We start from the raw sequence: 27,036 nt of genomic DNA, 5'->3' as shown, positions 1-27,036 counted from the left end.
TTTTATATTTGTTTTACATCACTTGATTAAGTCTAAAATGATTCTGGTATTTTTATTTTTGTGTATTAGAATTTAATCTGGGTCACCTACAAGTTTCTCAAGAATTGGTAAATGATGTCATTCTTCCAAGATGGGCTAAGTCAGCTGAAGATTTTATTTATAAACACAGAAAAGCTCTGGTAAGATTTTTGTTGTCTCTCTACTAAGTCTAAAAATATAGATGTGTTTTTCAAAGATAAGTTAAAGTGTCCTTTTTTCTCTATTAATTTGTTATCTGCAATATATATTACTGTTCTAAAAATACAATATAGTAATTTAATCTTAGGATATAAATTTTGTGATACTATATGAATATGTACCAAAATATAGGTTTCTAACTTTTTCTGTTTTTAATAATAGCTTATAATGGTATATATACAAATCTACTTATAAATAACAATTATCAGTATCTAAGATTTTCAGTCTTAGATTTTTTTTCTTGAACTGACAAGTTTTAGACAAGTATTACAAAAGAAACAACCACAAAAATGCACTCTGTACCTCTTATTTAACTCTCTTAGATTTGGGGGAAAGTTAGTAGCTTTCTTGTGTTGTTTTGTTCACCCACTATACTTGGGGACATTTTGGAAATTTTGATTTTTGGATTAGCTGATAAATCCTCTGCAAATATTTTAAAATCTGAGAAAATCTGCAGTTCGAATTTGGCCTAGTCACAGTTTCGTAGGAGGCTGAAACCTGAGTCCATGACTTTGAGGACAGCCTGAACAACGTGGTATGAACTTGTCTCAAAGCAAAGCAAAGCAAACAGCAACAAGCAAAATCTCAAACACTTGTAACCCAAATCATTTTACCTAAGGGATATTCAGCTGTAATTAACATTCCAGTTCTCTCTGTGTGTGCTGTATGGATTGCTATTCTGTTTACCCAGCTGCAATAATTTAATATTTTGCCATTTCTGGTTTTTTTTTTTTCATTTCAGTTAAGCATTGTAGTGAGGAGCTGTGGGCCACTTCCCGCCACTCAGCTCCCAGCCACTGGCTAGCTTTACCCAAAATAATTACAGAGAAACTGTATTCTTTTAAACATTGCCTGGCCCATTAGTTCCAGCCTCTTATTGGCTAACTCTCACATCTTGATTAACCCATTTCTAATAATCTGTGTAGCATCACGAGGTGGTGGCTTACCAGGAAAGATCTTAACCTGTGTCTGTCTCGGAGAGGAGAATCATGGTGACTGCCTGACTTGGCTTCTTTCTCCAGCATTCTGTTCTGTCTTCTCCGCCTAACTAATTTTCTGTCCTATTAAAGGGCAAAGGCAGTTTCTTTATTAACCAATAGACAGATGACCCTCCTCCATCAAAGCATGTCTACATTTTTAATTTTTTTCTGAAAGATACCCAAGTTCCAATAAAACTAGCCTATCCAAAATACCACTTAAAAAGTCTTAAGCGTGTTTAGGTAAATTACCAAATTGGAACTGAAGGAATACTGTGAGTTAGTTTACTATTGATAATTGTTACTGTCTCACAGCACTGTTTACTGAGCAGTACTCCTCTTTAAAAAAAATAAGTGTTCAAGTGTTTTGCTTACATGTATGTCTATACATTGTGTGTGTGCAGTGCCCAACAAGGACAAAAAAGGAATCAGATATCCCGGACCTGGCGCCACAGATGTCTGTCAGTCATTGTGGATTGTTAGTCGTCCTGTGGGTGGTGGGACTTGAACATGCTTTCTCTTGAAGAGCAGCCAGTGTTCTTAACTACTGAGCCTTCTTTCAGTTTCTCCCCCCCCCCCCCAAGACAAGGTTTCTCTGTGTATCCCTAGTTGTCCTGGAACTCGTACACTAGGCTGATCTTGAATATCTGCCTGCCTATGCCTCCTAAGTGCTGAGATTAAAGGCATACACCACCATCTCCCTGCTACTCCATGCCCTTTCTAAAAAGCATGAATTTAGGTTACAGTTGGAAGATACCTATGTTAATTATTAAATTTGTTCTCTCTCTAGGAGTCTGAGTATGTTTCTGCTCATCTTCATGAATGGATAGACCTGATTTTTGGCTACAAACAAAGAGGACCAGCTGCAGTGGAAGCACTCAATGTCTTCTATTACTGTAGTTATGAAGGTGTGAGCCTAACTACTTCTTCTTTTGTAGTACTTTGGGAGATTTAGGGTTTATTAGTTATGCATGGTATTTGGGCCTAGATACTTAACATAAAAAAGAGTACATCAACAAAATAGCTTCTTAGTTGCAAGGTTATGAAACTGCCACTGTTTCAGTTTTGTAATAGTAGTTTATGATTATATATGTGTATATATATTCCATGCATATAAAATCTAATTATATATACATATATTATATATGTGTGTGTTCCATACATATATATGGAAATCTAATTATAGATGCCTATTATCACCATATCTTTTGGTCTCTTATTTGAGAAATCAAATTTCCTATTTAATCAAGTCTTACATTGAATATTGCAGGTTATATTTCTAGTAAACTTTGAAAAAAAGTGCTTAGCATTTCCAGTATATAAATTCTTCTAATAGCATTAGCTTACTATCAAAACTGTCTTCTGACAGCTTTGGGTAGAAAATATTCTCACTTACACAAGGAGGTTGAAGGTATATTTAAGGTGGTCTCCCACACTGGTTCTTCCCCTTATTTAAACAGGGCCTCTCACATGTATCCACATACATATGTGCATATACACACAAATGCATACACACAAATAAAAGTAGGTAATGTAACTAGAAAATTACTTTCTGGTGAGAAGTTGAAGACTGATATTATGTTTAAAATATGTTCATCAATCCTTAATATATTTATCAGAATCATGCTAGTTTGCTTTTCTCCATAGTAATTACTTCTTGCTTTAGGTGCTGTAGATCTTGATGCCTTAACAGATGAAAAGGAAAGAAAAGCCTTAGAAGGGATGATTAACAATTTTGGACAAACACCTTGTCAGCTGTTAAAGGTAAGCTGTGTAAGCTGTCAACAGCTTAGGGCAGTTGTTATCAATGTCTTGGTTAAGGTTTACTATTGCTGTGAGGAGACACCATGACCACAGCAATTCTTATAAAGAAAACGTTTAATTAAGGGGCTGGCTTGAGGTTCAGTCCATTGTGGTGGTGAGCATGCCAGCATGCGGGCAGATGTGGTACTGAACCTGAGAGTCCTACATCTTCACTTATAGGAAATCTACTGACAGTCACACTGAGAGAAACTTAAGAAAATAAGGCCTCAAAGCCTGCCCCAACAGTGGTACTCTTCCAACAGAGGTGTGGCCCAGATTGAGTGCCCTTCACCCCCCAGGTCTGAATTAAAGGTGTGTGCCATCCAGCCTCTTCCAACAAGACCATACTTCCTAATAGTGTCACTCTATTAGCATATCAACCTTCCTAATGCTGTGACCCTTTAATATAGTTCCTCATGTTATGGTGACCCCAACTATAAAATTATTTTCATTGCTACTTCGTAACTCTAATTTTGCTGTTATAAATTGTAATATAGGTATTTTTGGAGATAGAGCTTTAGTAAAGGATTCACAACCCACAGGTTGAGAACTGCTAGCTTAGAATGATGTCTCATGTATTCTGAGGTTTGAAGAATGGTAGAGTCCTTGAGTAATTGTAGTTGAGAGGATTTGGTTTATGGGATTGCATTTATCCTGTATTAAGTTGTAATGTACTCATGTAATTGAGACTCCTGATGATAATTGATAATTATCATGAATGATAATTGAATCTCCAAGGAATAGTACTGCTGTTGTTTTAAAAGATTTTAGTAATTTAAAACTTAGAGAACTGGGCTGGAGAGATGACTCAGTGGTTAAAGCACTGACTGCTCTTACAGAGGTCCTGAGTTCAACTCCTAGCAACCTCTTAGTGGTTCACAGCCATCTGTAATGGGATCTAATACCCTCTTGTGGCATGCAAGCAAACATGCAGACAGAGCACTTATACATTTAAAAAAATAAAATTAAATAAAATACCTTAGAGAGTCATTGTCCACAATTAAGAAAAAATATTAATAAACTATCACTTAAAACTAAGTAAATTTGATTGTTCCTGTTTAAGTAAGAAAAAAAACTGAAGAAGGATCTAGTTATAAAGCCAGATGTCTTGGCACATACTTGTACTTCCAGATACTCAAGAGGCAGGGTGGGAAATTATGAATTCTAGGGTAGTTTAGGTAACATCTTAAAAAGTTCACTAATGCTAAATGTTTTCCTGTACTTGTACAGTGCCCTGGATATGATTCCCAGCATTAAGGGGAATGGGAATCTCCATTTATATAATCAGTTGTTCATAAGTCACAGAAGAATTAAATTTTAACCCCCCCCCATGTGTGTTATGTATAGAAACATGTAAGTATGGGACCAGAGGTCAAATATCTAGTGTTCTTTGCAGGAGATGTCCACTTTGTTTTTTGAGACAGAATCTGTCAGTGGACCTGGAGTTCGCTAGTGAGTACAACGGATATTTCTGTCTTTCCCTCCCCAGTACTGGATTACAAGTATACCCTTTCCTGCTCAGTTATTTTCATAGATGCTGAGGTCAAGTTCAGGTCCTCATACTTGGACAATAAGTAGTTTACTAACTGAGCTATCTCCCCAGTCTTGTGTTTCTGAATATCATATACAGTATATCATTAAAACTGTTCATATGTTGACATTCCTTCTATATGTAAGATTTTAAGCTATTGAAATCATTCCATAAATAGTACTTATCACCTAGAGCCTAAACCCAATGTTAAGATTCATAAAATATGTATAATACATTATCAAATTATTAAACACTGCTATGTTTTCTTATACTGGTATGTGAATATAAATTGTTATCTTCCTAACTGCCACTAATTAATAAAAATCAGTCCAATATTTCAGAAGCTGTCATCGTTGTTAGCATGAATTAAGAACAAAGAATAAATAATAAACTGGATGGTGGTGGTAAACATCTTTAATCCCAGTACTCAGGAGGCAGAGTCAGGCAGATCTCTGGGATCTCTGTGAGTTCAAGACCAGCCTGGTCTGAGTTCCAGGACAGCCAGGGCTATTACACAGAAAAACTGTCTCAAAAGAAATTAATTAAATTTTTAAAATATCCCATTTATTAAGTACTTTCTTGCTTAGACACTGTGCATTATTTTCTGTAATTTGTAACAGTAATGATACAATCTTCATTTTTTAAATTCGTAAATCAAGACCAGGATGATGGTTCAGAGGGTAAAAGTACTTGCTCTGCAAGTCTGATGACCTGATGCTTTGACCTTGCATGGCTTTAAGGATTGACTTAACTGGGGCAAGAGGGTAATGAACAAATGACAGACACACATTCAGAAAAGGTGGGATGCAGAGGAACCAGCTTTCTGCAGGTCAGAGAAACTGGGAGCGAGATGCAGAATCAGTGAGAAAATCACACAAGCTTCTTCTTTCTGAGGGATTTAAGTTTCTGTTTTATTATTCTTTCTGTCCTTCTTCCACTCTAGTCTTCTGTTCTTCTGCCCTGATGTTTCCCTTCTTTATCTTTTCAGTTGTTTCCCTTTCTACATTGTTTTTTTTTTCCTGATTTTATCCTTTTACTTCTTATTCTGATATTTGCCTTATATCTTTGTTTTCCCTTTCCTTACAGTAAACTATGCATGGTAGCATATGCCTGTAATCCCAGCACTCAGGAGAATCTTGAGTTCAGGATCACTATGTAGAGAGTTTGAAGCCATTGGGGATGCAGAGTGAAATCTTGTCTCATACATTAAATGAAAAAGAAAAGGCAAAGTTACAGAACAAGCTGGGCCTAATGGTAAAATCCTGTAATTCTCCCCATTCAGGAGATTCATGAGTTCAGTGCTTGCTTAAGTTATAAAGTGAGTTTAAGGCCACCCTGACCAAGTTAAGTGAGGCCCTGTCTCAAAGAGAAAAGTTTAAAAAGGGTGGAGGGAATATAGTGCAGTGGTAGATTCAGAATCAAACAGAACTCTAGGTGGAGCTCTGATTGCATCAGCTCTACCTTTTGTTGTATTTTTCTAGACATGGTTTCTCTGTGTAGCCCTGGCTGTCATGGAGCTGAGTCTGTAGACTAGCCTGACCTCAAACTCACTGAGATCTGCCTGCCTCTGCCTCCTGAGTTCTGGCATTAAAGATATGTGCTACCACCACCAGACTTCAACTCTACTTTTTAAATTATTATTATAAGAACAGTACTGATATACTGGTTGGCAGGGCAGTTATCCTGCCCTATTTGTTCATGTTTGTGGAGGTCAGAGTGTGGAAATGCTGATCTTTTACTGGCCTAGAATTTATCAAGTAGGCTAGCTGGCTAACCACCTTGGCTGGCCTTTTTTAAAACAGGATTCTGTAAATTGAACTCAGGTCCTCATGTTTGTTTCTAGGCAAGTACTTTAGTAAGCCACCTCCCTCATACTAGTTTTTATTGTGATTTAAAAATATTATAAAAGGGGCTGAGGTTGTATTTTAGTCCAGGAATGTTGGCTTATTATGCGCAGTGTCCAAGATCAGCCCCATCCCCACAAACACAGAAGAGAAAACCAGGCAGTTAGGACTCTCAGCCTGTAATTTAAAATAAAGTTGTTTTTACCTAAGTATTAAAAGGTACACATTTACATGACATCTATTTCCTACTATCTAAAATTTTGTAATAGAATCAAAAGAATCAAACTCGAGCTCCCTGATTTGTTCTTTTTTCTTTCTGAGATGAAGTGTTACTATGTAGCCTGTACTGCCTTGACACTTTAGCTGACCTCAAACTCAAATTCCTCCTGCCTCAGTTTTCTAAGCACTTGGATGGTCAGAATTGGTGATTATCTGGTAGAATTCTCACCTGTAAGAATTCTCACCTCTAACATATACCTGCTTGCAGATATTTTTGCCATAAATATCTGCAAAAATCCCATTTAGAAGGACAACTCTAATACATATCAATTGTGCCCCAGAATAGTAAAAAGGTATTTAATAACTTATCAGTATGTTTTACTAACATTAATTTACTTAATTCTGTATCTGCAACTTGAAAGGTAGGAAAAAATAATCTGTAAATTATGCAGTCATGTATATAATTTGATTTTGATAGTTTTTACATTTTGATCAGTCTTTTAGGAATTATATACTACATCTTAAAGTTTGAATGTTAAGTGCTTCATTAATTTTACCAAAAATTTATTAAACATCCGTCAAGTTTGAGATACACCTGCTGCCAAGGCTGATGACATGAGCTCAGTCCCCATGTCAACATGGTAGAAGAAAGAGAATTGACTCCTGCATGTTGTTCTTTGACCTCCACACATGCACAATGACATGTATATAACCACATATACACAAAAAATAAGTTAAATGGAATTTAGAAAGATTCCTATAGGCTGAATGGGAAAGACTGATCATAAACAACCAATGAATACTTAATAAAAAAAAGAAACAAGAAATCTTAAATAAATGATGAAAGAGCATGTGAAAAAAATCATTCTGATCTAGAAATGCAAGAGTGATATCAGTAAGAAAAATTTAAAGTAGAAATGAGATGTCTGTAGAAGAGGATGGATGGCAAATTTGCTGGGGTATAGGCTAAGCCATGGCCTGGAGTTAACAGTGCCTAATATGCATTCTATTATAGCACAGTCCACTGAGTTGAGCAGGTTTTCATGTAACTCTGTCATTTTTCCTTAAAATTATTTTGAAGGAACCCCACCCTCCAAGATTATCAGCAGAAGAAGCCATACAAAAGCAAACCAAAACAGAAATCTCAACCCTCAACCTCTTTCAGCATCTCACTGAATTGAAGTCATTTTTTATAGAGGTAATACCCAGCTTGGTAATATCAGAGACCTTTCTCCAGTTCTCTGTTTGTGCATGTGTGTGTAGATATGCTCATCTATGCCTATAGGTGTATCACTTGTGTGGGGTGCTTCTCTGTACCTGTAATTGTACTACTCATTTGTGAAAAACCCTCCGCCGTTTATTTATTTATTTATTTATTTACATCCCAACTGCAGTTTCCCCTCCTCTCCTCCCAGTCCATCCCCCAAACTCCCTCTGCCCCCCTCTTCTACCCCCATCCTCTTCTTGTCCATTTCTATTCAGAAAAGGGCAGGCCTCCCATGGGTATCAACAAAGCATGGTATATCAAGTTGCAGTAAGTACCTCCCCTTTTATTAAGGCTGAGCAAGGCATTCCAGTATGAACTGTAGGGTCCCAAAAGCTAGCAAGAGTTGATGACTTCCCCCACTCCCACTGTTAGGAGTCCCATTAGAAAACCAAGCTACAAAACTGTCACCTATATACAGAAGGCCAAGGTCAGTCCCATGCAAGCTCCATGGTTGTCAGTTCAGACGCTGTGAGCCCCTATCAGCCCAGGTTAGTTGATTCTGTGTGTTTTCTTGTGATGTCCTTGACCCCTTTGGCTTTTACAATCATTCCTCTGTCCAGCAGGATTCCCTGAGCTCGGCCCCATGTTTGGCTGTGGGTGTGTGCATCTGTTTGCATCAGTTTCCTGATGAAGCCTCTCTGATTGCCATTGGGGTACTCACCAGTCTATGAGTATAGCAGAATATCATTAGGAATTATTTCATTGACACTTGTTTTTTTCTCCAGTCATGTTTGGTTCTATCCTAAGTCCCTGGGTCATCCAGCCTCTGGGTCCTGGCATTCCAGACAATGCATGTCAAGGCGGGCTCACTCTTGTGACATAGGTCTCAGACGGAGAGTCTTCGGTTGGCCAATCCCACAATCTCTGTGTCATCCTTATCCCAGTACATCCCATAGGCAGGGCAGACTGTAGGTTGAAGGTTATGGGTTGATGTCTTGCCTGGTCACAGATCGTGGCCAGTTCAGGCTACTATTACTTGTAGTCTTAGCTAGAGTCATCTTTGTAGATTCCTGGGAGTTTCTCTTGCACCAGGTTTCTTTCTACCCTACCCCCAAAATGCCACCCAATTTCAGTCTCTCCCACTACTCTTTTTGCCCACACCTCATCCCACCTGTTTCCTCCCTTTCTCATGCCTACTGGACCCCATTCCACCCTTGAAATCTATTCTATTTCCTTTCCAAGGGAGACCAATGCATACCGTCTAGAGCACTCCTTGTTATCTAGCCCCTCTGGGTGTGGGGATTATAGTCTGGTTATCCTTTACTTTGCAGCTAATATTCAAGTTTAAAGTAAATGCATACCATGTTTGTCTTTCTGGGTCTGAGTTACCTCACTCAGGATGATTATTTCTAGTTCCATCTGTTTCCTGCAAATTTCATGATGTCATTGTTTTTTACTGCTGATTAATATCCATTGTGTAAATGTACCACATTTTCTTTATCCATTCTGTCAGTTAAGGGGCATCTAGGTTATTTCCAGATTCTGCCTATTACAAATAAAGCTACTGTGAACACAGTTGAGCAAATATCTTTGTGGTGTGATTGAGCATCATTTGGGTATATGCCCAAGATTGGTAAAGCTGGGTCTTGGAGTAGATCAATTCCTAATTTTCTGAGAAACCACCATATTGATTTCCAAAGTTTGCCCCTACCATCAATGGTTGGAGTGTTCACTTTGTTCCACATCCTCTCCAGCATGAACTGTTACTTGTGTTTTTTGATCTTAGCCATTCTGACAGGTGGAAGTTGTTGTCTCAGAGTTGCATTTCCTTGATAGCTATGGATGTTAAACAGTTTCTCGGCCATTGAGAACTCCGTTTATATCTGGACTCATTTTTAAATTGTATCATTTGTTTGGTTTTTTTTTGTTGTTGTTGTTGCTCTTTGTTTTTTTTTTTTTAATGCCTAGTTTCTTGAGTTCTTCAGATATTTTGGAAATCTGCTCTCTGTCGGATGTAGGCTGTATACCCCAGAGGAGTATAGCTGGATCTAGAGGTAGATCGAGTCCCATCTTCCTGAGAAACTCTACATTGATTTTCATAGTGACTGTACAAGTCTGAACTCCACCAGCAATGGAGGAATATTCCCCTTGCTCCTTATCCTCCCCAGCATAAACTGGCACTTGAATCATTGATCTTAGTCATTCTGACATGTATAGGATGAAATCTCAAAGTCATTTTGATTTGCATTTCCCTGATGTCTAATGACCATGTTGGATTGGTCTTTTCAGCATCTAAGGAGATGATCATGTGCTTTTTGTCTTTCAAGTTGTTTATTTGGTAGATTACATTTATCAATTTATTATTACTGAGAGAACTTTCTTTTCAATTCCAGTCTACTTAATGTTCTGGATGTTTCTTGTATCTTGATAGATGTCTTCTTCTTTAGGTTAGGGAGATTTTAGTCCATGATTTTGTTGGAAATATTTTCTGTGCCTTTGACTGCATTCCATTTTCATCTTCTATTCCTATATTCTTAGGCTTGGTCTTTTAGTGTCCCAGATTTCATGAATGTTTTGTGTCGGGATTTTTTTTTTAAGATTTAACATTTTTTTCTTTGACTGTAATATCCATTTTTTCTTCGTGTCTTTAGTGCCTGAAATTCTCTCTTTCATCTTTCATATTCTGTTGGTGAGGCTTGCTTCTGAGGTTCCTATTTGAGTACCTAAATTTTTCATTTTTAAAGTTCCATGAGTATGAGTTTTCTTTATTAATTCTATTTTTATTTTCTTGTTGTTGGGCCTCATGAGGCTTGGGCATGAGGCCCAGTGTAACTTCCTAAGCCTAACTTGAGTTTGGTGAGGCTTAGTGTAACTTCCTGAGCCTAGCTCAAGTTTGGAGACCTGTTTGGGTACTCAACCTAGGCCCGTCTCTGCTCAGCCACCGCTAACATGGCAGAACATTATTGACCCTTGTTCCTTGCTTTGCCTCGACCCATCCAGGCTTCCCACCCCCTGTCTCAGCCTATATAAGTTCCTGCCTAATGCAATTAAACAAGATTGTGCTTTGACAGACTTTTTTGACAGACCCAACTCAGTGTGTATGTGTGTGTGTGTGTGTTTCTTCCCAGTGGCTAGCAGGGAGGACCGTTTTTGAGGGATTTGTTCCTTTTCTCTTTAAGGATCTTCATTATATAAAGGAAAATTTTTTTTTCTTGTGCTTCAACTGTTTTGCAATATTCAGAGTTTGGTGTGATACAGTTGCTGGTCTCTAGTCAAGATATTATCCTGTTATTTTGTTTTTTTACAGGTATCTGGGTTTTGGAAGATGGTAATTCTAGATGCTGATACCTGGTGTTGTCTTTGTTGGGTGGATGGATGGATAGTTTGTCCTTGGTTTCTGTTTCCTTCTCTGGTTCTTGTGGCGACTCTGTGTTGCCTGGTGGGGAATTCCTCTGGGATCCTAATAGATGCAGTCACTGGGGGGTTCTAGATAAAATGTGTTTCTAGGTATTGGGAGCTGACACTTAGGAATGGAAATGGCCTGACAGGGGCACTGAGGGAGTCCACAGGAGGGAGGAAAGCAAGGCGTTCCAGCCAGGACCTGCTTTATCCCCCAGCAATGGGAGCAGAGAATTTCTAGGTATTGGGAACTGACACTTAGGTGTGGGGATAGAGTACAGAGGAGCTATAGCAAGGTGTTCCACCAGGATCTGTTTAGCCCTCTGGGAATTAGGGCAGAGGGAGGAATTGGAGGAATGGAGGTGAGAGTAGCCTTCTTGTTCCCAGGGAATGATTACTAGGGTTGGAGGCTGGGATACAGCAGTGAGGGGGGGGGGAGTTAGGAGGGGAAGATCTGTGTGATCCACTGGAGATGGGGGAAGAGTGTGGAGGCAGGATGCAGCAGGCAGTCTACAGAGCTGGGGGTGACGTAGGGTCTGAGGGAGAGCTCGAGGTCTACAGTTAGCCTTCTTGCTTCTCTGGCTGGGGTCACAAATGACTCTTGGTTCACAATTTGACGAGAAAGGCAGTTTTTATGAATTTTATAACATTGGATTTTATAACATTATTAGTTCTTATAGACCTCTTAGAATAATATTTGTGGGGGCTAGAGAGGTGGCTCAGCAGTTAAGAGCATTGCCTGCTCTTCCAAAGGTCCTGAGTTCAATTCCAAGCAAGCACATGGTGGCCCACAACCATCTGTAATGAGGTCTGGTGCCTTCTTCTGGCCTGCAGGCATACACACAAACAGAACATTGTATACATAATAAATAAATATTTTTTTAAAAAAAGGTTCAGGAATTCAAGGTCATCCTGGGCTACACGGGACCTTATCTAAAAAAAAAAAATCAGAGTAGGATAATATTTGTTACATGGCTTATATATTCAATAAGTGTTATCTGTCATTTTTTAACAATAAACACATCAGAAAAATAATTCAAATTATTGTTATTTTGTATTGGGATAAGATGATGGCAATTGTTTCCTCAGAATGATATTCATTTTCAGGTCATAATGTATGATTTTCATAAAATAGGACTTTCAGAAAGAACCTCAGTTAACAAAATATATTAATGTTTTTGATGTAAAGCCAAAATATTTTTCTATAAATTATAAACAACTTTCTCATTTAATTTATTACATCTGCATTATGTTTGTTTCAGTATAGCAGAGACAAGGAAAGATCCTAAATTGCTGTTCTAAATGATTTCTGCTCCTTGGCATCTACATCCACTTACCAACAGAGTACTGGCATAGACAGTTCAGGTGTGCTAGCTATTCAAACGTGGCATGTAATTATTTTCTCACATTTTATATTAAATTATTACATGATCAGGTAGAGTAAAATGAAGTATTATAGGTATTATCCCTGTTTAAAAAATTAGAAATTTTTAATTTGTACCTAATCAGTGAACAGAACCAGCCATTAAATATCTTTTATTTTACAGGGAATTAGTGATGGTATTCCTCTATTAAAGGCCATCATCCCCCAAAATCAATCTCGTTCTTTTATGTCTCAAGGCAGCCCTGAGTTACTGGTAAGTTTATGTATACCTATTTCATACTACTATCTTTACCAAAAATAGGAATAAATGTAAAAATATTTCTGTTACATCTCTAATATGTGAAGGTATACACATGCATCTGGAGGTCAGAAACAGCTTGGGCAAGTTGATTCTCTCCTTCAGTGTGAGAAGAACTAAGCGTGGGTCCTCAGGATTGGTGGCAGGACCTTATGATTCTAAGCTATATCACTGACCCAATAAAAAACTTGAAAAAAAATTTAGTATATTTTAGTGTATAGATATTTTGCTTGTTTGATATATACTGCATGCTTGCCTGGTTCCTGCAGAAGTCAGAAGAGGGCATAGATTTTCTGGAACTGGAGTTCTAGATAGTTCTGAGCCACCAGATGGGGGCCAGAATTCAAACCTGAGTCCTCTGGAAAACAGCCAGTGCTTTTTTTCTTCTGAGCCATCTTTTCATCCCCTAAAAGAATATTTTTAAAATAATCAAGAAAACTAGAAGAATAGCTTTATGGTAGAGCACCTGCCTAGCACGTATGAGGCCGTAGGTTTGATCCTCGGCATTATAAAAAATAATGAGAAGTTTGTTATGAAATTGTAATTTCATAACATTTGATTAATTCGAATAATTTGATTAAGTATAAAAATGTCTTCTTTATATTTTGCTTTAAATAGTTATTATAATTATTACATTTATCTAGAAAAATAAATCTGTGAAAATAGCTAGGAACCTTATCACCATAGCTATAATAGCAATAATCAGAACTAATACAGATCTTGTTAAGGTATTCTTCTAGGGCATTTCAGTGAGTGTTTTACCCAATTTTTTATTTAGCCTACCCAACAGCTTTGTGTAGTAGGCACTAGTATGTTCCTTTTATGGGTAAGAAATTAAATCTCAGAAGTTCCGTGCCTGAAATCACAGAGCTAGCAAGTAGAGATCTGAGACCTTGGCATATGAACTAATCCTAGGTTCGTCTTATTCTAATTCTGTGAGTTGGGTGAGGTAGAAATGTGCTGTAGCACAGTTAACAGGAGAGACCTCAGAATTAAATTGCTTTTTATAATGGTATATATTGTGCTTGATTAGAAAACTATTCTAGAAATATATATAATAATATTGATAGTAGTTTTCAGTGGTAAGACTCTGTAATTTTCATCTTTAAAATCTATGTGTTTTTATGGGGTGGGTGTCAGATTTGAGGCAGGGTATCTCTGTGTAGCCATGGCTGTCCTGGAACTTGCTCTGTAGACCAGCCTGGCCTTGAACTCAGAGAGATCTGCCTAGAGAGATCTGCCTGCCTCTGCCTCCCAACTGCTGTTAAAACCAATTTTTTTTTAAGTTACCTGAGTCAGGGCATGGGTATTGTGTTGTTTTATAATTGAAAGAGTAAAAATCTTTACACTTTTAAAAGCAAGTACATACTAAGACTATTGCTTCAGGGACATTGTAACTATAAACTCTCCTGATTTGGGCTAAGTGATGATTATATCATGTTTGTCATGGCAAAGTTAACCTTTAATTTATTCTGAATGTTAACATTAATGCTAATAACCTGAGATTTAATTGAAAAATAATTAGCTAAAAAGTAACTATTCTTACAGTAAACTGTAAATAGATATTTCCACTTAAATTATTTAGGATTTGGCTTCATGTATCTTACAGTATTCGCCTAATGATAATGTAAAAAATCTGTGAGCATCTGGCTATTTTTAGCCACATTTTTTTAATATATTTTACTTGGGTTTTCATATATTCTTTTTCAGATAACAGTAAGCGTTAATTATGTTATTGGAACCCATGGATGGCTGCCTTATGACAGAAATATTTCTAACTACTTCACATTCATCAAGGATCAAACTGTGACTAACCCAAAGTAAGTAGACGACAAATGGGTTTTTGTTGTTTTATGGTTGGATTATTTATTTATTTATTTATTTATTTATTTATTTTCTTTTGTTTTGTTCCCCCCCCCCCCAGACCAGTTTTCTCTGTGTAGCCTTAGCTGTCTTACTCTGTAGACCAGGCTGACCTTGAACTCACAGAGACCCACCTGCATCTGCTGGGATTAAAGTGTGCACCACCACTGCCCAGTGATTCCTGTAATTTTTAAAGTAATGCTTTGAGAAAATGATTTTCTCTTCTTTTTCACTTTTCTTCCCCTTCTCTGTTTTTAAGTTATAACCTGACAGTATTTGGCATTCAGACATGGCTGAATTTCTGTCATAACAAATACAGAATAAAATATTATATTGGGAATGGTAAATTGTCATTCTTTCTTTACTACTTAAAAATAATCTTCATTTGGGTTTTTTATTGAGCTCTACATTTTTCTCTGTTCCCCTCCCTGCCTCTCCCCTCCCCTTCAGCCCTCTCCCAAGGTCCCAATGCTTTCAATTTACTGAGGAGATCTTGTCTTTTTCTACTTCCCATGTACATTAGATCTATGTAAGTCTCTCTTAGGGTCCTCATTGTTGTCTAGGTTCTCTGAGATTGTGATTTGTAGGCTGGTTTTCTTTATGTCTAAAAGCCTCTTAAGAGTGAGTACATATGATATTTGTCTTTCTGGGTCTGGGTTACCTCACTCAAAATGATGTTTTATAAGTTCCATCCATTTGTCTGCAAATTTCAAGATGTCATTTTTTTCTGCTGTGTAATACTCCATTGTATAAATATACCACATTTTCCTTATCCATTCTTTAGTTGAGGGGCATTTAGGCTATTTCCAGGTTCTGGCTATGACAAACAATGCTCTTGTGAACATAGTTTAGCACATGTCCTTGTGACACGGTTGAGCATCCTTTGGATGTATACCCAGAAGTGGTATTACTGGGTCTTGCGGAGGTTGTTTCCTAATTTTCTGAGAAATCACCATCCTGATATCCCAAGGGACTGTACCAGCTTGCACTCCCACCAGCAATGCAGGAGTGTTCCCTTTACCCCATAACCTCTCCAGCATAAGTTGTCCTCAGTTTAAGATGGAATCTCAGTGTTGTTTTGATTTGCATTTCTCTGATGACTAAGGATGTTGAACATTTCCTAAGTGTCTTTCAGCCATTTTAGATTTCCTCTGTTGAGAGTTCTCTGTTTAGGTCTGAAATCCACTTTTTTATTGGATTATTTGTTCTTTTGAGGACCAATTTCTTGAGTTCTTTGCATATTTTGGAGATCAGAGCTCTGTCTTTTGTGGGCTTAGTGAAGATCTTTTCCCATTTTATAGGCTGTCATTTTGTCTTGTTGACTGTGTCCTTTGCTTTACAGAAGCTTTTCAGTTTCAGAAGGTTCCATTTATTAATTGTTTCTCTCAGTGTCTGTGCTGCTGGAGTTATATTTAGGAAGTGGTCTCCTGTGCCAATGTGTTCAAGTGTACTTCCCACTTTCTCTTCTATGAGGGTCAATGTGGTTGGCTTTATGTTGCGGTCTTTGATCCATTTGGACTTTAGTTTTGTGCATGGTGATAGATATGGTTCTATTTTCATTCTTCTACATGTCGATATCCAGTTATACGAGCACCATTTATTAAATATCCTTTCTTTTTTCCATTTGATATTTTTTGCTTCTTTGTCAAAAGTCAGGTGTTCGTAGGTGTGTGGATTAATATCCGGATCTTTGATTCGGTTCTGTTGGTCCTCCTGTCTGTTGTTATGCCAATACCAGGCTGTTTTCAGTACCATAGCTCTGTAGTCGTTTGAAATCAGGGATTGTGGTGTCTCCAGAAGTTCCTTTATTGTACAGGATTGTTTTGGCTATCCTAAGTTTTTTGCTTCTCCATATAAAGTTGTTTACCATTTTTTCGAGGTCTTTCAAGAATTTTGCTTGGGATTTTGATCGGCATTGCTTTATTTGGGTTTTTAATTGTTGTTGCTTTCAGACAGGGTCTCATTATGTAACTCTAACTGGCCTGGAACTCTCTGTAGAGACTAGACTGGCCTCAAACTAACAGCAACCTTTATGCCTCTCGAGTGCTAGGATTAAACAGTGCACTATCCTCCTGTCTGAGAAATATTTTATTGTTGGTAATATTCAAAGTTTAAGGAAAAGTCTGAAATCCAATTATGTTTACAGAGCTCAGCGAACTGTGAATGGTCCTTTTGCTCCAGGGCTGGAAATCACTTCCAAGCTGTTTGCAGTGTCGCATGATGCGAAGCTGCTCTTCAGTGCTGGACACTGGGATAACAGTATCCAAGTAACATCACTTACCAAAGGCAAGATAGTCTCACATAACATCCGACATATAGGTAAGAATTAACTTTTCCACAAAACTTGTTCTTCTGGGGTTTTTTAGTTTTAATTATTCAAGTTTTCTTTAGTGTGTATTGAGTGTTTTGCCTGCATGTAAGTCTATGTGAGGTGTCAGATCCCCTGGAACTAGAGTTACAGATAGTTGTGAGCTGCCATATAGGTGCTGGGAGTTGTACCTGGGTCCTCTGGAAGAGCAGTCAGTGCTCCAACCCCTGTTTTTTTTCAACTGTATAAAAGTGGTACATGCTCCTGATAGCTTATTATATTGGGGGTACATTCAAACATCATATAAATTAAGTATATTTTCATATTACACTAGAAGGTATTAAATCAAGTTTTATTTAGATGTTAAACAATGATTTTGTTGCCACATAATAAAAATTTGTCATCATTACATAAAGACATTATTAACAGTAAAGTATGAGTTAATTGTTGAATATATATTAACATCTTATTATTTCAGGTGTTGTCATAAGAATAAAAGCTTTTTTTCTCAAAAAAAAAAACTTGTTAAATGAGGGTAATGGAATCTGTTGCTCTCTACTGGTGATTTTTCTTTTAATTTTGTTAAATAACATTTTTTCTTTTATCTTACATTCCGACCACAGTTTTCCCTCCCTCTTCTCCTCCTAACCTCCCATCCCCCCTTCACACACACACACATGCCCTTTGTCTCCATTCAGAAAGGGGCAGGCCTCTCATGAGCTTGAACAAAGCATGGCACGTCAAGTTGAGGCAGGACCCAGCTCCTTCCCTTGTCTCAAGGTTGAGTGAAGCAGTACAACACGGGGGTGGGTGCTCACAGCTACCACACACGTACAGAGGGTCTCGATCCGTTCCATACAGGTTCCCTAACTGTTGGTCCAGAGTCCATGGGCTCCCACGAGCTCAGCTCAGCTGTCTCTGTGAGTCTTTACCCCCTTACGTCATGAGCCCCCCCCCCCAGCTCCTAAAATTCCTCCTCCCTTTCTTCATCAAGACTCCAGAGCTCAGGCTAGTACTGATTGTGGATCTCTGCATCTGTTATCAGTTACTAGATAGAACTGTTACTAGTTACTAGTAATAGTTACTAGCCATCAATCTGATTTTATCTACTGGTATTCTAAGGTATTACTTTGTGTAGCTGTTAAGGGACTATTCTGGAAAATTTTAATTTATGAATTTGCACCATAATATGTACTATCTTTTTATTTGTTTGTGTGTCCGCTGTATAGTGTATGAGTGTTTTGTCTTCATGTTATTCTGTATACCATGTGTGTGTGGTGCCTACTGAGTCTGAAGAGGTCAACAGATCCCCTGGGACTGAAGGTACAGATAGGGCTAGGAATCAAACTTAAATTCTCTGGAAGATAATCCCATAAATTATTAACTGCTGAGCCATCTGTCAATTCCCTGTACTGTTTTTTAAGGATACATTCCATACGATAGCACTTTTTCAATAGGAAGAGAATGTGAATAGGGTGAGAGAGCAGAACACATAGCAGAATTACCTATGACTCTGTTCTCAGTTCTCTGACAGCCCACAATGCTTGATACAATGTCAGCACTTAGCACATGGACGGTCTCAGTGAAGGCTCTCGGGATGACTTTCTCTGACCTGATGTCTTTTGTTACATTGAATTATTTTTGGAGGGGTATTTTGTGGGGAGGGTGGGGATAGCACATACATGACTGCCTGCAGGAGCCAGAACTCTCCTCCTGTGTGTATCCAAAGGGACTAAGTGCAGATCACCAGTCTTGGCAGAAGGTTCCTTTTCTTGCTGAGCCATTTTGCCATCCCTGGCTTAGTAATTATTTGAACATTAACTGAAACTGCCCTCAAAGTTCTGTTCTGTCAAAACATATCCATTTTATTTTATTTTTTCTTCAAACAGATATTGTGACTTGCTTAGCTACAGATTACTGTGGAATACACTTGATTTCTGGTTCCAAGGACACTACATGTATGATATGGCAGATAACACAGCAGGTAATAATAAATAACACGCGTTATGTTCTTCGACTTTCTCTGGTAGTAAATGACACTTTGAGCTCAGTGAGAGATTGTCTTAAAAATTGAGGAAGAGAAGTGATTGAAGATCATGGGTGTCATCAGCCCCTGGTTTCCATACATGCATGCATGGGCAAATGCAGCCCTGTCACACATGTATACTACACACTTTCTCATACAAAACCCTCTTTAAAATTCTGTGGTAGTCTTACTGAAAATTGTTCTTAACTGGACGTGATGTGGATGATTACAGACTCGGGGCCTGAGCTTTTTATTGTTCATTTTTGAGATTATAACTTAATTATACCATTTCTTCCTTCCTTTTCCTCCATCCAAACTTTCCCATATACCCTTTCCCACTCTCCTTCAAATTTCTTGACCTCTTTTTTCATTAATCGTCATTACATCTGTATGTGTACTTATACATACATATATTCCTAAATACAACTTTTTGAGTCCATATGACATTACTTGTATGCATTTTTTAAGAATTATCTGTTTGACACCGGACAACCAGTTGGTTGTGCTATTCCTGGGAAGGACCTCTCTCAGTTTTACTCAGTGACCTGTTATTCTTTGTGTAGGGTTGAGACTCCATGTTTTTCCCATCCAGTTTGGCGTGTTCATTGTTGTCACTCTATGTTCAGCCTACTTTTGGGCAGTTGTACTGATGAAACTTAATGGGTGTAGCTTCTGGTGCTACTAGGAGACACAGTCCCACAGCAAACTGTCTGATTCTGTTGCTTTTGTACTCTTTCTACCTCATCTTTTGCAATGATCACTGAGCCTTATGTGCGGGAGTTGTTTTATAGATGTTTGTGGTTTTTCTGTCACAAACAAAAATCTCCCTGATGAGGGGTGAAGACTTACTTGTGAGTATAAGGACAAATTTTATAGATTGTTGTTAGGGATTCTGCTGGTTTAGTAAGTTAGGGATTGTAGATTCTCCTCCAGTAACCATGATAAGGCCTGAACTTTATGATGACCCCAAAGCTAGTCTGGTTTACATAGCAATACTCTAAAATATGACACAAAGAAAATCCTGTCTCAAAAAAATTAAAGGAAAACATAAAGAAATTTTATTTCTGTGTATTGACATTATTACAATTATTTTTATACAAAAATACAAAATACCTTTAATTACTTGTCTCATACCCTTTTAATTTCTTTGGATAATCCCTTAATCACTTTATTTCCATTTGTGTTCTATACTATGCTATATTTACTTCTGAATGGCACAATTTTACTACTATTTTGGTACTTTTAGAAAAATGTTCATTTCTTACTTATTTTCACTACTATGAAGGAAAGTTGTGCAGTAACATGATCGATTGTTGTATGGTTATCCTTTTTTTGTTTTTTTGAGACAGGATTTCTCTGTATAATCCTGGCTGTCCTGGGACTCCCTCTGTAGACCAGACCGGCCTCTAACTCACAGAGATCCACCTGCCTCTGCCTCCTAAGTACTGGGATTAAAAGCGTGCACTACCACCATCAGTGATGTATGTTTATCTTATTTTCACTAACTTTACCACATTTTTAAATTTATAATTATAACATTCTTGGATTTTCTGACCCTAAAGTATCTATACCATCATGTGATCTAGAAATAATGGTCACTCTCCCAATTTTCCAATATATTGTTTTATTTTATTGTCCTGTTACATTGCAATAGAGTTAGAGCATGATAGTGAGCATCCTGACTTATGTCTGATTTTGATTGAAAATGACAGTACAGTTTTGCCGCTTGATAGTGTTTGCTGTCAGTTTTTATCAGTATTGTGTTTTATATTTAGTTATTTTCTATCTTGGTAACTTTTTAATTTTAATGAAATTTCAAACTTATAGAAAAGTTGCAAAAACAATACATTCGTACCTTTGTCTTAACATTCTCAATATCTTTCCCCTTTCAGCATGTTTATTTTTCTCTCTGATTTAAATGTTGGCAGTACTTCCTATTCCATTGATATCATCTATGTATGTCTTCCAAGAACAAAGATTTTCTTTTTAAATTTTTATTATGGTTATTTATTTACGTGTATGGGGGTAATGCATACATGCCATGGTGCATATGTGAAGGTCAGAATACAACTTTTGTGGATCAGTTCTCTTCTTCCACCATGGGTGGTTCTGGGGGCCAAACTTTGGATATCATGCTTGCTAGCAAGTACCTTTACATACAGGTCCATCTTGATAAAAAGTCATTCTTACCACCATAGTGCAGTTGCTAAAATGAGAATGTTTAACATTTGAGTTTCCTTTTCTTTTTTCTAAATGAGTAAATCAAGAAATTTCTTAGATTTGAATTGCTTTGAATCATATAGCAAATTAACATTACTCATTTTCATTGCTACCACATTTTGCTGTTGTATTTTACTTGCTAATACTATAATTTTTTCTCTTTTTTTAAAAATAAGGCCTCACTTTTTTCTGTATTCTTAAGTAAAAGATCAATTTTTGTTTTGTCATTATGATGTTTAATATTTGGATATGCAACCTTTATTGGATTAATTTAATAAGTGTTTCTTCTTTCACTTGAATGGTAAAGTTTTCTGTTACTTTAATTACTTGATACAAGAATGATGTGTTTTGTAAATATTAAGTGAAATATATAGGATAAATTACATGTATCCCAAAGAGTAGAGTTTACAGGTATATTTATGTGTAATATAAAAACAGAGGGTCTAGACAGACTTATCTAGAATACATAAGAATAAAACAATATGACACACAACTGATATTTCTTCGAATATAAAGTAAATGTAAACAAGGCAGGTTTAATGACAAGGGCATTATAGAGAAATTTTCTTGAGCAGTTTCAGCCTGTGTGGAAGCTGAGGCAGATGCATCACAAAGTTAAGGCTTGCCTGGCTACAAAGTGATAGTTTAAAGTCATGACACTCGGGTTTCAAAAATTATTTTTTAAAACACTGGGAACATGTCTCAGTGGTAGAACATCTGCATAGCATGCATGAAGTCCTAATAAGTGTTTAAAGCATCATTGGTGATGGTGCACAATTGGATTTCTAGGAAGAGGATTGTTGGTACTTATTGCCAGCCAGGTTATGCAAAAAACAGCTCCAGATTCATTGCTTTCCATGTCTCAAGGGAGTAAGGCCAAGAACAACAGAGCAGGATACTGTGTATAGATAGTTAAGAAAAAGAATGATCGGTATAGAAATTTAAGACAGGAGCTAGAGATACGGCTCTGAGATTAACGCTGCTGCTTTTCCAGAGGACCCAGTTTTGATTCCCAGCACGCATATCAGACTGCTCACAACTGCCTGTGACTCTAGCTCTGGGGGATCTAATGCCATCTCTAACCTCCACATACATTCACACAGACACATACATATGAATTAAAGGCAATCAGAATAAATATAATTGATGTCCCTAAAGTACAGGCTCCAGGACCATGGTTCTCAACCTACCTAATTCTAAAACCCTTTAATACAGTTCCTCTTGTTGTGATCACCAACTCTAAAATTATTGCTACTTCATAACTAACTTTGCTACAGTTGTGAATTGTAATGTAAATATCTGATATGCGACCCCCCCAGAGGAGTTGCAACCCGCAGATTGAGAACTACTGCTCTAGTAAGTATTCATTTATATAATGTTAGTTTAAATTAAGGAAGAATTCATTTGTAGGTTAAAAGAGCAAATAACTTGGGAAAACTAATATAAGAAGTCAGCATTAATACTTTCTGTGTAAGGTTTGGACTGAGTATTACTGTGAGTGACTCAGTGGTTCTACCTGTCTTACTACTTTGTTAAGAGGATGTTTGAATATAGTATAAACTTTGTTACAAAACACAAAAACAAGAGGCTTGTGAGTGGAGGGAAAAAACAACAAGACACCATTTCACATTTGCTTTTCTTTTTTAATTTTAGGGAGGCGCTGCTGTGGGCTTAGCATCTAAACCTTTTCAGATTCTTTATGGACACACTGATGAGATACTGAGTGTGGGCATCAGCACTGAACTTGACATGGCAGTGTCAGGGTCAAGGGTAAGATCTCACCTTTAAGAAATAACACTTTTTCTATAAATTGTGTAACAGTGTTTATATTTGAAAAGTTTTTATGGAAATAGAATATTTTTAATATGTATTTTGAGCATTGTTAACGTAGAGTAATACAGAGAGAATAAACTTAAAAGAGGCTATGTTGTATTTGGGGATCTTATTGGCCTTACTAGTTCAGGAAGATGACACTCTATAAGATGATATGCTACTTAAGATTCTAAGATTAGGGTTTCACCTAAAGCATATAACTCATCTATGGGGTAATTATTTCCTCGGTGTCTTTCCCACATCTCTTTATTCAGCCACTTTGCCTTCTCCTTTTTGTTGTTTTGTGTTTTTCATTCTCTGGAATCTTCTGTGTGTAGGATGGTACTGTGATTATACATACCATTCAGAAAGGTCAATACATGAGGACTTTACGGCCACCTTGTGAGAGTTCCCTGTTCCTGACCATTCCCAGTTTGGCTGTCTCTTGGGAAGGACACATTGTCATCTATTCCAGCTTGGTGGAGAAGCCCGCTCTCAAGGTATTTGCTTCTGTGCAGCAGGGTGTAGACCATCACTAATGTTTTCTCCCCTCACTGCAAGGGCAGCTTTTCTATGGTTCAGTTGTTCTTTCTCATTGTTAAATAGACTTCTACCACATTATTGTCCTGATGTTTATATTTTACTTCAGATATTTCTTTTGGCCTAATATTATACAAGGTTTTGAATGTAATTCCTTTTTTTTTTAAGATTTACTTATTATATATTCAGTGTTCTGTCTTCATGTCTGTCTGTCTACATGCCAGAAGAGGGTACGAGATCTCATTATAGATGGTTGTGAACCACCATGTGGTTGTTGGAAATTGAACTCAGGACCTCTGGAAGAGCCGTCAGTGCTCTTAACCTCTGAGCCATCTCTCCAGCCCCCTCAAACGTAATTTCTTTTAGCTAAGGATGTAACTTGGTTGGTAGACTGCTTGTCTTGCAAGCATTGGAACCCTAGATTAACTAACTACCTAACCCCACATACACAAAAAGCAATTTAAAAAAAAAAAAGACAGAGTTTCTTTGTATCGCACTGGCTGTCCTGAAACTCACTCTCTAGACCAGGAAGAGATCCCCCTGCCTCTGCTTCCTGAGTGCTGGGATTAAAGGTGTGCGCCACCAGTGCAAGCGGTTGTATTAGGTATATCATGAACTTCAAGTAGCAGTGATAGCCAACATTTCTTTTGCAGGTAAGACGGTGTAGAAATAAACTGGATCTCCATATATTTATTTCCTTCTAATAGTAAAGCTTTTAAATATAAGGAACATCTTTTTTAGGAATGTGAACTATTTTTGAACTGGAATATTTTAACTCTTTGATTTAACTCATACTTGTTTCCATGGCAATAATGATTTAAAGTCAATCTGATAATTTTCTGTGTACTTTTTCTTTGCATACAGTCATGTTTTTATTCCAGAAATCTTTCTGATTTGTTATATTTTAATTGACAATATGAAAACTCAACTTTTATGCAAGTTCCCTAAACTTTCCTGTTTCTTTATAGGATAAGAACATGTTACATGTGTTTTCTGTAAATGGAAAGCATCTGGGGTCTCAAGTCCTAAATGAGCAAATATCAGACATGTGCATAATTGGGGAGCACATAATCACTGGCAGCATACAAGGGCTCCTGTCTATAAGAGAACTTCACAGGTAAGTGAATTAAATTAAAATGTTCAAACTGTCTGAAGAAGAGGTAGCAACTTACAGTTCAGAGGTTCAGTAGGGAGCATGGTGGTATGCAGGCAGATGTGCTGGAAAAGTAGCTGAGAGTCCTACATCTTGTAGGCAACAGGGATTCAACTGAGATACTGGGTGGTCCCTGAGCATAGGAAACCTCAAAGCCCACCCCCACAGTGACACACACTCCTCCAATAAGGTCATACCCACTTCAACAACGCCACACCTCCTAATAATGCCACGCCCTTATGGGAGTCAGTTACATTGAAATTACCACAGTGACCTTGTCTCATAAAAGATAGAAGGTGAGAACAGACACCTGAGGTTGTCCTCTGAGCTTCATATGTGTACCAGCCTTGCACACATTTGCATCAAGTGTTCTGAGCATGCTGGAATATACTTACAATATCAGCATTGGGACTCAGTCCCTTTTCCAATGATAGCTTTGCTTTTTTTCTCTCTCTATCTCATCCTGATTTTAAGAGTCTTCTAACAAGAAGATTTGCAAATTAGAAAAACCAGTGGACTTCTTTAGTTTTAATTACACACACACACACACACACACACACACACACACACACACATAAATATACCTAAGTCATTGGGTTCTCCACTTTCTAATCTTTAAATAACCGAAGGCATTTATTGTAATGGAATATCAGACAAAGCAAAAAAGACCTGTTTTATTAACCTCAAATATCACACACATGTACTTTCTTTGGGACTTTTTATTCACCTTTTACTTACAGATAAAAGCATTTAATGAAAGAACTTAAATTCTTGGTATTGTGGTGTTTATAATAATTGACCTTGAAGGGTTTAAGGCTCTTTAGATGTTGCCAGTTAAGGTAGCACGTTCAGGAGGACTGTGAGTTCAAAGTCATCCTAGCCTGCATAGCAAGCCCCTACCTCAGACAACAACAAAAAGAGAAGTTGTGTTTGCAGAAGAGTTTAAGAATTTCTAGGATCTGAATAATCAGAAGAGTATTGTTTAAGAATTATTAGGATTTGAAATGGAGATGAACTTAGGGAAATTATGAGAAAATGAACTACAGTTGGGGATGTGGTACATCTGTAAAGTTGAAGTGCAGAGGTAGATGACGAAGTTGCCTTCCTGTATAACCTGTGCATCCATCCTCTGTGCATGTAACGATATCTGTTTTTATCTCTTTTAGTTTGAATCTCAGCATCACTCCATTAGCCATGCGATTACCTATCTACTGTGTTTCCGTAACCAAAGAATGCAGCCACATTCTTGTAGGCTTAGAAGATGGCAAATTGATTGTAGTAGGTGTTGGCAAGCCAGCCGAGGTAAAATTCAGCATCTGGCTTCTCCCTTACTATTGTGGGTTCCTTACTATTGTGGGTTTCTTCGGTCCTTCATTCTAGCTGATTCAGAAATCTCCATTATGAATAAACAGAAACATAAATTTGATGTTTCAGAAAGAGCCAAAGTATAAAGTTGTTAAGTGGTAGTGTTTATCCTATGATAAAATTAAAAGCATGCTCATGGATTGGTCTTTGTATCACTGTGTGAATGAGAAAAATATTTTATTCCAAATCAAGACTCAAGAGGACTATGCAGATTGGAGACATAAAAGTTCTTATAAAAATAAAATATAGGTTCCAACAGTAAAACTAATTTGATTTCATAAATACAAAGCATGAGTTATTTATTACATAAAGGCATTGTTTTTTAATTTGGAACTACAAATATCTTATATCCATATCCTTATTCACAGTGAGTTTACTGTAACAAAAAATTTACTTGCAATAGTCTTTCATGGATCTGACATTTGTTCCTCAGAAAACGTAATGACTCCACACCAGGAAACTTAATGATTCCCCCAGAAAACTTATTATATAGAATTAAACTAGTCATTGCATTTTTTGTGACACTCTTAGCTTTTCCTGAGAAATGTAATATTGTATATACAGGTGTTTCTTCAAGAGAAGATATTAAGTTGAGTGGTAGTACATACCTATAATCCCAGTGCTTGGGAGACAGAGGCAGGAGAATCACCACAATTTAGGGGCCAGCCTAGTGTTCATAGTAAATTCTAGGCAAACTAGGGCTATGTACCAAGATCTGCTGTCAAAACAACCACAGAAAAAGGCTAGAGAGATGTCACAGCAGGCCAGAACTTTTGTTACTCTGCAGCTGGGGCTCAGTTCCAAGCACTCACACAGCAGAACCTCACAACCGTCTGTCATTCCAGGTCTA

The 27,036-nt window shown here is 37.4% G+C and overlaps 1 protein-coding gene across 1 annotated transcript in view; it reads left to right on the top strand.

Moving 5' to 3' along the window:
- Positions 1-27,036, top strand: part of Nbeal1 (neurobeachin like 1) — a 163,120-nt gene that overhangs the window by 132,279 nt on the left and 3,805 nt on the right. Inside the window, exons 42-53 of the mRNA XM_050154206.1 lie at positions 70-179; positions 2,005-2,122; positions 2,881-2,978; positions 7,693-7,809; positions 12,765-12,854; positions 14,610-14,719; positions 16,909-17,081; positions 18,960-19,054; positions 22,970-23,086; positions 23,467-23,628; positions 24,637-24,785; positions 25,988-26,123. Of these exons, the coding sequence (XP_050010163.1) occupies positions 70-179; positions 2,005-2,122; positions 2,881-2,978; positions 7,693-7,809; positions 12,765-12,854; positions 14,610-14,719; positions 16,909-17,081; positions 18,960-19,054; positions 22,970-23,086; positions 23,467-23,628; positions 24,637-24,785; positions 25,988-26,123 (1,475 nt within the window). The remainder of the gene's footprint in view (positions 1-69; positions 180-2,004; positions 2,123-2,880; positions 2,979-7,692; positions 7,810-12,764; positions 12,855-14,609; positions 14,720-16,908; positions 17,082-18,959; positions 19,055-22,969; positions 23,087-23,466; positions 23,629-24,636; positions 24,786-25,987; positions 26,124-27,036) is intronic.

This window comes from Alexandromys fortis, unplaced genomic scaffold (genome assembly GCF_014885135.2).
Source record: "Alexandromys fortis isolate MF-2015 unplaced genomic scaffold, M_Fortis_MF-2015_v1.1 scaffold_40, whole genome shotgun sequence".
Lineage (NCBI taxonomy): Eukaryota > Metazoa > Chordata > Mammalia > Rodentia > Cricetidae > Alexandromys > Alexandromys fortis.
This window is presented reverse-complemented; position numbering and strand designations above follow the sequence as displayed.